The sequence below is a fragment of the Eptatretus burgeri genome, chromosome 12 (assembly GCF_056783735.1).
Source record: "Eptatretus burgeri isolate ZD-2024b chromosome 12, Ebu_testis_v1, whole genome shotgun sequence".
Taxonomy (NCBI): Eukaryota; Metazoa; Chordata; class Myxini; order Myxiniformes; family Myxinidae; genus Eptatretus; species Eptatretus burgeri.
The window spans coordinates 27,647,276-27,660,516 of NC_140972.1; the positions used below are offsets into that span (position 1 = coordinate 27,647,276).

Here is a 13,241-nt window from a genome sequence, read left to right on the forward strand (position 1 = left end):
TTAAAGAATGCATATAGAAGTTGTGGTTGGTTAGGGTTAAGTGGTAATGGTGTGTATTTGACCAACCATCGTGGTGTAATAGTTAGAGCATCTACTCTGTGTCTGGGAGGTTGGTGGTTCAAACTCGGCCGTGTCAAACAAAACATTTTAAAGATGGTATGTGCTGCTTCCTTATTTGATGCTCAGAATTTAAAAGGAGAGAGCATAGACAAACAACCAGAGCTTGGTAATAATAATGCAGGCTTTGATGGGCCCAATGGACCACCTCCTGCATCAAAGTTCCTCGTAAGGGAACTTGCATTCTTCGTTTTTATTGAAGGGTGGTGCATATGAGCCCTGGAAGAGATTACTTGTTTCAAGGTGGACAACAAGAACAAGAGAATTTGCAAGGATTAGTTTCAATTAATAACCAGCAGAGTATGACAACATACACACTGGTAACTGGGAAGTCTTCTTCATTCGTATGCAGTGTAAAGGCCATGTCACACCTTGACGATTTAGCCAGCGTATGCCGACGTATGAAAAATTTGTCTAAAACGCTGGCACACGTCGAATACGTATGGGTAAGTTTTGTATACGTTAAGAGCACGCTGGCATACATCGAATACGTATGGGTAAGTTTTGTATACGTTAAGAGTACATTGGCATACGTCGTAGTACGCTGGCACACATCAAATACGTATGGGTAAGTTTTGTATACGTTAACAGCACGCTGGCATAAGTCGTAGTACACTGGCATACGTCGAATACGTATGGGTAAGTTTTGTATACGTTAAGAGCATGCTGGCATACGTCGTAGTGCACTGGCATACGTCGTAGTGCACTGGCATACGTCGTAGTACGCCGAGCTCGTCGACAAATTTTCCATGCTTGAAATTTTTCGACGTATGCCAGTGTATGACTCACACGTTCCGCATACACAGGCCATAAGTTGTAGGCACGTTGCGCGATCGTTGACACACATCGACACACGTTATTTGTAAGTTACTCATAAGTCGAAACACGTCGAGGTAATGTTTAGCATCAGTGTTCCAGACTCCATGTTTTTTTTTGTTTTTTTTTTCTTCGGCATGACGGTGATGCTGACACTTTGATTTCTAGTGCTGTTATAATATAATATAATTAATAGGCTGCCGCTCAACGATTTAAATCATAACCGCACTAGAAATCGAAGTGTCAACATCACCATCATGCTGAAGAAAAACAAACAAACAAAAAAAAAAAACATGGAGTCTGGAACAGTGACAGGTTCCTCCTGTGAAGCCCATTTTTATATACCAATTCCCCTAATCACTGCAAATACGCCATTATACAGTAGCTGTAAGTTAGTAACACTTTCAGTAAGTTCTGTGGTCATCCGGAATATGTCAATCAAATAGTCAACATACGTCAATATGCGTTTGAGATACGTTACACATAGGTTCAAAGCACGTTACTCATAGGTTAGAAATAAGTTTCGGGTACGCTAAACATTACCTCGACGTGTTTCAACTTATGAGTAACTTACAAGTAACGTGTGTCGACGTGTGTCAAAGATCGCGTAACGTGCCTACAACTTATGGCCAGTGTATGCGGAACGTGTGCGTCATACGATGCATACGTCGAAAAATTTTCAACATGCTGAAAATTTGTCGACGTACTCGGCGTACTACGACGTATGCCAGCGTGCTCTTAACGTATACAAAACTTACCCATAACGTATTTGACGTGTGCCAGCGTATTCGGCAAATTTTTCATACGTCGGCATACGCTGGCTAAAACGTCAAGGTGTGACAGCGGCTTGACACTTCGATGTCTAGTGCGGTTATGATTTGAATCGTCGAGCCGCAGCCTTTTAATAGGCTTCGCCACGTGATCGTCGGCGATACGCTGCTGCGCGCTATGCATACGCTGCCGCGCGCTATGCATACGCTGCCGCGCGCTATGCATACGCTGCCGCGCTATGCATACGTTGCCGCGCTATGCATACGCTGCTGCGCGCTATGCATACGCTGCCGCGCGCTATGCATACGCTGCCGCGCTATGCATACGTTGCCGCGCTATGCATACGCTGCCGCGCGCTATGCATACGCTGCCGCGCTATGCATACGCTGCCACGCTATGCATACGCTGCCGCACGCTATGCATACGCTGCCGCGCTATGCATATTGTTGAGCATAGGTTGTGAACGCCAACAACACGCTCAGCATTCGTTGGTATAAGTTATCTATATATTGTTGAAACGTTCTGTGTACGTTACTAATACGTCCAACTCGTTATGAATACATCCAAAACTGGAAAAAAAAAACATCAATAGTTCGGCGTACGCCAGCGTTTTGCATACATTTTGATACCTTGCCATACGCTGGCTAAAACGTCAAGGTGTAACAGGGCCTTAATGCTGGCAAATGGGACTAATGCTGGCAGACGGGATTAATCCTGGCAGATGGGACTAATGCTGGCAGATGGGACTAATGCTGGCAGCCGGGACTAATGCTGGCAGATGGGACTAATGTTGGCAGCCAAGACGCAACTCATTCTGACAGCCGAGATGTGACTAATAGTGGGGCAGATAACAGCAATTTTTGAGAGGAATCGTGCAAATGATGATACAAGCATCAAATTTGGCACATTTGTCTCCAGGGGATTCTAATCAAATCTGCCTGATTGGCCATTTGAAAATCCAGATTTTGAAAAATTTGAAGAAGAAAAAAAAAACTTCAAAAAAGTCAAGATCACGAATCAATGGTGGATGCTGGCTGAGATTGGTGAATGTTTCAGAAACATCATCAAAGACGTTCCAAGTCTGCCATGCAGTTTTCTTCCCTTCACCGCGGAAGGCAGACACGACGTCACATCCAGTGAACGCATGGAAGTATGGGATCCCTCGAGCTTTCTCAGGCCCTATTGCAGAAACTACCTCATGGACTGGAATCCATCACGCCTTGGGCTCCTTGGCCAAAGGCAATCCACATGTTCTCAAGACCTAGTTCCTGTAAGGATTGCAGTACAGATATTGCTATGACTAGTATGTCTGTGTCATTAGCCTTAATGATAACGGTCTTGCTTCCATCCATCGTTGCATCCCTGGCGTGTACAAATATTGGAGTATCAGCTTCTTCGAGACAACATGGAGACACAGCATCCAGTGACTTCCTCGTGTTGCTAATGGCATCTTCTCCTTTTGTGACAATGACTGTGCTTGTCGTCTGTGCTTCACACATCTTTTCTGCAAGGAAGTGAAACGGCTCAGTCTTGTTGCTGTCATCTCGAAGAAAGCTTCTCCAGTTACTTGGGGTCTTACTGGTTCCTGTCACTCTTCTTCTGATTCCTTGCCCCCTTTTCGACCTTGCCTCGGACTTCAGACTTGACTTCTTGTACACATCAAACACTACGTTGACCCTCTCGTACCTGACACCATAGGATTCCACCTTTGGGATGATGTCTTCTTTAGCATAGTCATCAAATATCTTTGAAGTGCATGGAGGTAGGGCATTGATAAGTGCTGAGCCATCAATGATGACTGCATCTTCTCTGTCTGGGATGTTCACTTGTGCTTCAAGAATTTTAGCCAGCTGTGACTTCAATTTTTTTTTAAGTATTTTTTTTTTTGTCAAATTTTTCAAAATTTGGATTTTCAAATGGCCAATCGGGCAGATTTGATCAGAAAGCCCTGCAGAACAGAAATGCCAAATTTGATGCTTGTATCATAATTCGCACGATTTTCTACTATCTACTACACTACGAGGATCTTAAATCAAGCACTTTAACCGTTAAGCCAATCCCAGGCCTATTGAAAAGTAATAGATTGCGAAGAAAATTGTCAGAATGAATTAATAAATTCCCTTAAAAGGAGCTTCCAACACTGGAGGAGGCCCATCAAGCCAGTGCAGTGGTTACCAACCTATGGCTGTTTGTAATTTATAATATTTTTAAATGCTGAGCACGTCAAGCAAGGAAGCATGGCATGTACCATTTTTTCAAGGCTTTGGTATGACCGGCCAACCAGGTTCGAACCGTCGATCTCCCAGATTTGGAGCAGACACTCTAACGGTCTTACCCACTACATCACTGAGTCTGCTTACATGAAAATGTTGCTCACAATAGAAAGGTATTCATAATATTAAGTATCGTTTGAAAGTATGTGCAGTGTTGGTAATGAATACAACAAAAAAGAAAGAAAATGTGGTCGGTGTATATCTTATACTGGACAGACAAGTTCATGTTGATATGTGAAAGATGTCAAGCTGCATTAATACCTGCCTATCCTTACCTCCACCATACAGTTCTCCGCGGTCCAACTGAATGGGATTTTGGCAGTGATCGCACATGGCTTGGCAATCTACAAGGTTCACTCCAGATCCCACTCTTAGCTGCACCTTGACTTCAGCATTCCCTTGGTTCTTCACACCCAGTATCACACGGTTACCAGGAAGGATCAGCTTTGCTGAACAATATTTATCCCTAGATTTCACGGAGCATGTCACCGTGACATTAGAACCAATAACATGCACACGACTGCTGAAATGTAGGTATCCAGAGATTGTACCTGCAGGGACAAAGTTGCAAAAGTTTGGACCAACTGGTGGGGTGTGCGGTTATTAGAGAGCAAATACCTGCAATATCTTTCAGCAAACATTATACACATTTTGCTAAAATGAATAAAAATAAACTAGTATCAATCTATGCTCAAACTAATCGACTGAAATAGCAAGGGAAGTGATAAATTATTCAACGTAAGGAAGTCTCAACTAACACGTGTTATACAATTAGTATATAATTGGGTCTTCTAAAGACGCAGGAAAGGACACGTAGTTGCAGCACAATCAGCTGAGTTGGCAGGATGGCCAAGAGGTATGCACACTTGTTTCTTATCTGTCGAGCTTGGGTTTGAATTCCCACTAAGCTATAAACTGACATCCTGGTGTTTCACAGGCAGGATGATTCATCAATGTGTGTGCCGTCTCTCAAATGGACATTAAGCTGAGTGTCCTGTCTCTGGAATTACTTGGTGGATGCTAAAGATCCCACGGTGTCCTTTGTGAAGAGTGGACAAGCATTTGCTGGCACCCTGAGCCAATTACAAATTCCTACTCTAACCTGCAGGGGCACTGCATCCCTGGCACAAGCAATGCTCCTAGCAATGATGCACCCACCAGCCACAATTTTTATACAAAATGAAGTGAATCACGATCATGATGCCATTTTTTTAATCTCCATTGACTATTATGAAAACCTGATGCCTTAACGGTTAAGGTGACTGGCTTAAGATCTTAGGGTCTTGAGTTTGAGCCCCTGTTTGCACCATTGAAATAACACCAGGTGGGTTGACTCAGCCTCTCATCCATCTGAGGTTGATGAAATGAGTACCAATGTACTGGTAATAGAGTGTACTGCATCAGCGGCACAGCTGTACCCCCCAGAAAAATGATGCAACCAGCAGCCACAGGCTGCACAAGATAGCTAGACTCAGGGGCAAATCCAGGAATTGGGGAGGGGGGGTTTCCAAATAACAGAAAATTATAAATTTTCCAAATAATTTCGAAATAAATTACTGTGACCTGTTAGTGGTTTATTGTTTATTAGGTACTGTATTGATACAGTTTTTTTCTGAGGCTTCTGGCCTTTTTTGTGGCACACTTTCTTGGGAGAAGGAGTTCTGGGTGACCAGGGAACCCCTGAGTTTGGCACTGTAATGGTAAATATTTTTGTTAGGGGGGGGGGTTCCGGGCAACCAGGAAACCCCCCTGGATTTTCCACTGAGACTATTGCAATACCTATGGTTCAAAATTATGCAATTACAGAATAAAGTTGGCCATCCTCTTCGCAGCTTATTTTTCCCTTGTAATAAAAAAAAACAATTGACTTCATTATTCTTGGCACAATTTAATGCCCTTTAAAATCCCTTTTGTTTTAAAATTTTTTTGTTTTTTTAATCAGGAGAGCAGGACTCACCAGACACCACGTAGATGCAAAGCAGTAGGAAAATGATCAATCCCGTGAAACCTGCACAAACAACAACACAATACGATTAGATGAAGCCTCACGGGTTGGCACGCTCTCCACGCAACCCAGAGCACCCGGGTTCAATGACCAGGTGTGGTGAAACCTTGAGCAAGTTTCCTTCCTCCAAAATGGTGCTGTTTGTACCTAACAGTAACTGAGGGCCTAGTTGTTAGTCGAATGATGAATCACTTTCAGAAGTAATGGTTGTTATGGTATTGCTATCCAATCAGAAATTGTCTTAACTCTTGGGCCATCTACATTGTTGCCAACATTGAGAGAATAAAAGGCAGGTCGGGTGGAAAGAATCTGTGGTGTGAGGGAGCAAAGCGACCTTGGGTAGAGAGGAGGAAGGTGTGTGAGGGTCTTCCTCCCCCCCCCTCCCATGGCAGGGAAATTTTGTAATTTTAACCTTAAATTTGTACATTCTAACACACTCTTTATAACAAACTCTTCTATGCAAAATTAAAGCAGGATAATCATGTTTTGCTGATGATTTAAAGTCGTTTTTCTTACACGTAACTCCTGAATATGTTTTGGACTTTACATTGTACAACACACGTTGTGAGGAGTAAAATATAGGCTTTACGCGTGGAAGAGAAGACGTCCGAGACGTTCGAATTCCGAGTCAATTCTTCATTAAACCGCAATGAGAAAAAATCTCTCAAAACCCCTGCCGGGAAACCCCGTTAAACCAAAGCTAAAGAGTAATAAGAAACCAAAGGCAAAATGATACCGCCACACGATTCCACCTCATAGTGCATTAATCCAACCGAAGGTAGAAATAAAATACAGTAAGGGTAATGTTGTTGTCGGTGGTCAGTGGCAGGGTCGGCTCCGGGGCTGCGTCAAGAAAAGCTGACTTCAAGAGATCTATGGAGACTGTATCATGACCACCATTAATATTGAATATGAAGGTCTTCTCGGAGTGTTGTAGAACTTTGGAAGGTCCGTCATAAGGTTGCTGCAAGTGTTTCTGGACAACCACATGCCGAAAGAATATGTGGGTGCACGTAGAAAATCCCTGGGGAATAAAACCGGGCATGACGAAGGCATACGTGTGGGTGTCACTTGGAGGCCCTGCTTGGCGCTGAGCGAAGTTGGTTGGCATAGTTGGTGGTATCGGGTGAGGTGTCATCGGACGCTGAAAATAATTCTCGTGGGAGACAAAGCGGTGCACCATTCGCTAGCTCTGCGGTTGAGCATCCAAGGTTGTCTTTGAGAACAGCTCATGTACCAAGCAGGACCATGGGTATGACGACCATCCAGTGCATGGCGACGTCATGTGTTTTCAGGGAAGATTTGAGTTGGCGGTGGAAACGCTCAACCATACCATTCGCTGCTGAATGGTAAGTGGTTGTTCGTACATGGTCGGTAACCAGGAGTTGAGTCAGCTCACGACATAGAGCCAATTTGAAATGGCTACACCACAATCTGTAGTGATGGTTGATGGAACACCAAAACATGCGATGCAGGTGTGGACAAAGGCCCTGGCAATGGTAGGTGCGGTGATGTCAGCTATTGATGTCGCCTCTGGCCAACGGGTGAAGCGGTCAACACAAGTCAGTAAATAGCGGTGCCCATTTGAAGGTAGTAGGGGACTGACAAGATCCACAATGACGCTGTCAAAACGCTTATCTGGTGTTGAAAAGTTATGAAGTAGTGTGACAGTATGTTGTTGGATCTTAGAGCATTGACAATGAAGACATTGCTTTGCCCAACGGCATACCTCAGCGTTGATGCATAGCCAGTTGATGCATAGCACGTGGTGATGTGCCACTGGGTTGCTCGAATACCTGAGTACACGAGTGAGTGAAAAATGTCGAAGACTGTATGATGGAATGCCACAAGAATGAAAGGGCGTGACTGTCCCGTCGATGTATCACACATGAGGGTAGTGTTCGTCCTTGGGAGCGGTACCTTGAGAAATATAAGCGAACCAGTTGCAGACTGTAGATGGTGGAGAAATGTGTCCTCCCATTGTGCTGCTACAAATTCATAAGAATTCCTGGCCAGTGTGTTGGTAAAAGGCAACACCATTACCTCAATGCATGAGAGAGCGTTGGCCACCTTTGGTGTGCCGGATGTCAGCGGTGAATTGTGAGATATAACTGAGTTGGCGAACGGTGTGAGGAAAGGGAGAGTCCAAATCAGTGGACAGAACGAAAGTTAAAAGTTTTTGGTCACTCAGGACAGAGAATTGTCTGGTCTCTAAGAAGGGGCAGAAGTGCTTGATAGTGAGGTCTCCAGCAAGCAATTCTCAATCAAAGGTGCTGTATATGCGCTCTGTTGGTTTCAACGTTTTGGAGAAGGTCTGTGAATACCAGTCGGCATTGATGAACTAGTGAAGGGCAGCACACGCAACTACAATCGGGCATCTTGGCACCTCTGGCTTTGATGAATCAGGAGTGAGGCATTGTCCAGTACATTTCTGATGGTGTGGAAGGCTGACAAGGTTGGCTCCCACCATCAGAACATTTTAGGGTACTTACCAGTTGGAAGTAACTCATTCTGCGGCTGCACCTGCGTTTGGAATAAATCGATGACAAAAAGTTGATGAGGCCCAAAAACTTTTGCAGTTTGCATTGAGATTATATTAACAGGAAATCCTGAATAATCTGCACCCTCTCCTCAACCTGATGGATGCCTGAGCAGTTAACAGTGGCCAAAGAAATTCAACTCCAGAATGCCGAATATGCACTTTGTGGGATTGATGGCAATGCAGAAGTCCTGCAAACGGGTGACGAGAAGATGTAGGTGTTCCTAATAATTTTCAGTGGTTGCACTGGGGATTAGAATATCATCTATATACACATAGCAGAAGTGTAATTCCCAGAGCACCTGATCAATGTAACATTGAAAGATTTGTGTGGCATTGCGTAGGCCGAACAGAATCTCAAGAAATTCAAACAGGCTGAAAGTTGTGGTGACTATTGTCTTCAGGATGTCATCTGCATCCATGGGAATCTGATGTTATACACGAATAACATCAACTTTGGAGAAGATTGTAGCGCTATGGAGTGTCACAGTGAGTATCCTGGAATGGCTTATGTGTCTCTTTGCTGATGACTCCACCTTCTGCTGTACCATCTCTCATCCCTCTGATTGGCAGGTATCAGCCTCTTCACTTTCTGCAGATCTGGATAAAATCACAAGCTGGTCCAACACGTGGAACATGTCTTTCAATCCTGACAAATCTCACACTCTCACAATATCTCTCTGAAAGGACCATCTGGAAAACCCCCCAATATACTTTCTCAACAATCCTCTTGAAGAAGTTCTTTCATTTAAGCTTCTAGGTCTCACTATCTGCCATGATCTTTCCTGGGAAAGCCACATCTCCAAGCTGGCCTCCAAAGCCAGTTGTCGACTGGGCATCCTCCATCGTGCAATGTCCTTCCTTGGCACACCTGAGCTCCTAAGCACGTACAAAGCTTTCTTCCACAGTCTGGTGGAGTATGGCTCGCCCCTCTGGGGTGGTGCTCCTGCCTCACACCTAGATCGACTTCACACTGTGGAAATCAAGGCTCTTAGGATCATTGGTATCACCCGTGATGAAGCTGAGTCATTGGGTCTCTCACTCTCAAACCGGAGACAGGTTGGTGGTCTTTCTGTCTTCTACCATCTCCTCTCCGGCTTTGCCCCCCTCCTGCTCCGTCTGTGATCTGTCCCCCCTATATTTCCTCAAGGCACTCAAGGTCAGCCAAAAAACCCCTTCTGATGAAACTTCCAAAATCAAGAATCACTGCTCACCTTCACTCCTTCATTCCTCTTTTTTCCCCTCTGGAACAAACTCCCACACTCTCTTCAATCCCACTCCTCTCCCCAGGTCTTTAAAACAGCTGTTCATCACCATCTCAGATCTTCCCCCATCCAAAATCCTGATCTTTTCTACCCCCATTACTCCACCCCAACTCACCTCCTTCAAATTCCCTGCTTTCCTTCCTGAAAGTCCCTGTAGTACCTTCTTGTATACCCTCATGTACCCTGCCCCCATCCCTCTCCCTTTCATAAATATCGATATTCACACTATTTTGTGCTTCCCTCTCCTGTCCCTTGTCTCCTGCATTGTTATATGTTTCTGTGTATTAGCTCTGACACAAGCCTCAACTTGGTACACAAATAAAATAAAATAAAATGAAAAAACGGTAAAATTGTGAATGTGTGGAGTGGGGTAACAGTCTGGAACAGTTCTATTGGTGAAGATAATCCCTGCAATTACGCCAATCTCCAGGTGTCTTTTTGGACACCACATGTAGCGGCGAAGCCCAACTGCTGGAGGATGGTCTGATGGTCCGGTCCCACGTTGTAACCATATAGTCAAACTCCTGGCGGGCGATACATAATTTCTCAGGTGATGGTCAGCGAGCACGCACAAAAACATGGGGTCCCATGTACCCAGGAATGGCTTACGTGTCCCACTTCTTGAATAAGAATGCTCCAAGTAGTTTAACCAACACTTGCAGAGGTTTAAATAACTTTTCCTTTATTTTAAACACTTCAAGTGCGTCGGTAAAAACTATGCCTTTTCCAGATACATGCACACTTCCCGCCAGACGGGGCAGCGCCGGTCTGCCCGCTCGCAGCAGAGATGACACGACACATGGGTGGAGCATAAATATGCATGAGACAAAACATGAATATGCATTGAGGTAAGACATGGGCGGAACACAAATATGCATAAGGCAAAACATGAATATGCATGAGGCAAAACATGGGCGGTGTATGAATATACATTTTACATTCAACCTTGGTTATCTCAGAACATGCATCACCATGCATTGATCACAGTGATTAAGGGCTTGTGTACAGCTGCTCTTGTGATATTCCAAGGAATGCAGGGCCTGATGAAACTGTACTTCTGCTTGCCTGACATCCTAATGACTGCCTGGTCTTTCATTACAACACAGATCTGCTTGATGTGCCCAAATAATCATGTCTCTTGTCTAAATCCATCTGCGAGGTTGTCTTCCATCTTGAGATGACAGTTGATGGTCTGTGAGGTCTTTTATGTTGTGCTGGCAAATACCACCCGTCGCTTCGCTGACGGGAATACTAAGAGAGTGGGGGAAGTGAGAAAGAGGGGGTAGAGGGAGAGAGAGGAGAGAGAGAGAGAGAGAGAGAGAGAGAGAGAGAGAGAGAGAGAGAGAGAGAGAGAGAGAGAGAGAGAGAGAGAGAGAGAGAGAGAGAGGTGGGGGGTGAGATGGGAGGGGAGAGTGAGGAGGGGGATGAGGAGGAGGGAAGCTAAGGGGGAGTGAGGAAGGGAGGACAAGCAATGAAGGAGGGGGGTGGAAGCAATGTGTCACCATACGTCGCTATACACTCCAGGCGGTAGACGGTGCAAGGAGGGGGTGGGAGCGAGGAGGAGGAAAGGGGGAAGTGGGGAGGGGGAGGGGTGTTTTGGACTTGCGTTTGGTCGTGACACTTGAGGGGGAAGGTGAGGGGTTCAACTTGCATTTGGTGGGGGAACTTAAGGGAAAGCAGGGGTGGGTGGAGGGGGGTGGTCCCATCTGTTGGCATTAGTACAGGATTTAATGAAATGGGGTACATTAAAACAGCACATTAAAACAAGATTGCAATAAAACCAATCACTTTCAAAAAACACCTATCATTTTTTAAGAGATTATAACATGGGTTTTGCTTGAAGTATGTGACTCCAACTGCATCTGCCACCCTGTTTTCCTTCTGGAACTGTAACTCTCTGAGGGTGTCACACCAAACATCACCCGGTGACACTGAGAGTGCCAAAGAATACGCAAACTGGACAAATGAACAGCCCTCCAGCAGCTGGACCTGCTGCCAAGCCCAACTCCGCAGTCCAAAACCCGAAACCCGGCTCAGGCCAAGAGACTCTGGAGCCTATCACATTTAATCTGTAATGCTTATAAACACCCAGCCAGTGTTGCCAGTGTTTTGTGCCTTTATTTAATTTCAGCACACATTTTCCAACTAAAATGCGATAAGCCCCAGAATCCCTCAACCTGAGCCGAATCCCAAAATTCAAACTGTGGAATCGATCCCAATAACAGCCCTGACAACCAAATAAGTGCCCATCCACCCAACCCACACACTCCCCCAACACTCTGTGCTCAAAACCCAACACAGCACAACATAACCACATTCAAACCACAACACAACCATCTGTGGGAACTTATTACAACCGCCCATTGTTTATCACTTGATTGATGAAAGTGGGAAGAGGGGTGAGAGAGGAAGAAGTGGTGGGGGAGCAAAGACAAACAAATAATTGGGGGAGAGGAGAGATAGATAGATGTATGGAAGGCATGTATGGAGGGAAGGAATAAAGTGAAGAGATGGATGGATGGGTTAGAGGGAAGGGATGTATGGGAGAGAAGGGATGGATGGGAGAGAAGGGATGAATGGGAGAGAAGGGATGGATGGATAGAAAGTGGATTTACAGTAAGTTCCACAGTTGTTCATGAACACACGATACTCCAATTTCACAGAGTGAACATGAGCTGGAAGGAATTTGAACGATGAATGAATGAGCTTCCACCTGCTGTTCCTTCATCTGCCATTGCATTCCCTGCAGCATCTGCAATGAGCTTGAGTTTTGGAAACAACTCTCCCCTAATAACCTCTAAAGTACTCCACCAGGGTGTGCGTCTCTGGGCATCTGTGAGTGGTGTTCAGCATGACTGCTCCGAGGTGAAGGTTACATTTTAAACTTTTGTCAAATTTAACTAAAACAACGGAACACACGTTTAATGTATATATCGACTTCATTTATTTTATCATCTAACACTGTCTTGAATGTCAATCTGTAATTTCGTTTTCAAAAACGACAACAGCTGTTCGAATTTTTAAAAAGGCAAATTACACTGCTGTCTACTATCTAGCCATAGCTTACAAACATCAGTTGATAAGGAACTGCAGGCTTGGTACGGCATGATGCTGCAGGGTCCAAAGCAGATAGGTGGGGGCTGAAATTTTGGACAGAGTGACAGTGCATGTACTTTTGAAATGTATCGCCATGGCTTTCAAACGAACATGCAAGCAGCTTGTAGAGCATTCGTCAAGTTGCTTAAGCACTCAAGCAAGCACTCCAACAAAACAGCTGATAAGGAACAGCTCGCTTGGTAAACTACAGTCAGCCGATTGGTTATGGGACAAACCCGCAAAAACAAAACCATCGTTGATTTATTAACATTTTCAGGTTTTACTCGTGATGTCGACACTTCTTTAATCCACATGATCCGAGCCTCAAAACCAAAATCATATTTCAATTATACACTTTA

General features: G+C 44.7%; 1 protein-coding gene and 1 long non-coding RNA gene across 2 annotated transcripts in view; one reads left to right on the forward strand and one right to left on the reverse strand.

Moving 5' to 3' along the window:
• The window catches only part of LOC147015304 (uncharacterized), a 97,963-nt gene extending 93,563 nt beyond the window's left edge, over positions 1-4,400 (forward strand). The window contains exon 4 of the long non-coding RNA XR_015050280.1: positions 4,266-4,400. This is a non-coding gene — a long non-coding RNA (uncharacterized LOC147015304). The remainder of the gene's footprint in view (positions 1-4,265) is intronic.
• The window catches only part of LOC147015305 (interleukin-12 receptor subunit beta-2-like), a 104,259-nt gene that overhangs the window by 88,753 nt on the left and 2,265 nt on the right, over positions 1-13,241 (reverse strand). The window contains exons 2-3 of the mRNA XM_085849926.1: positions 5,935-5,985; positions 4,253-4,528 (exon numbers count right to left, since the gene is read on the reverse strand). Coding sequence (XP_085706052.1) covers positions 4,253-4,528; positions 5,935-5,985 — 327 coding nt within the window. The remainder of the gene's footprint in view (positions 1-4,252; positions 4,529-5,934; positions 5,986-13,241) is intronic.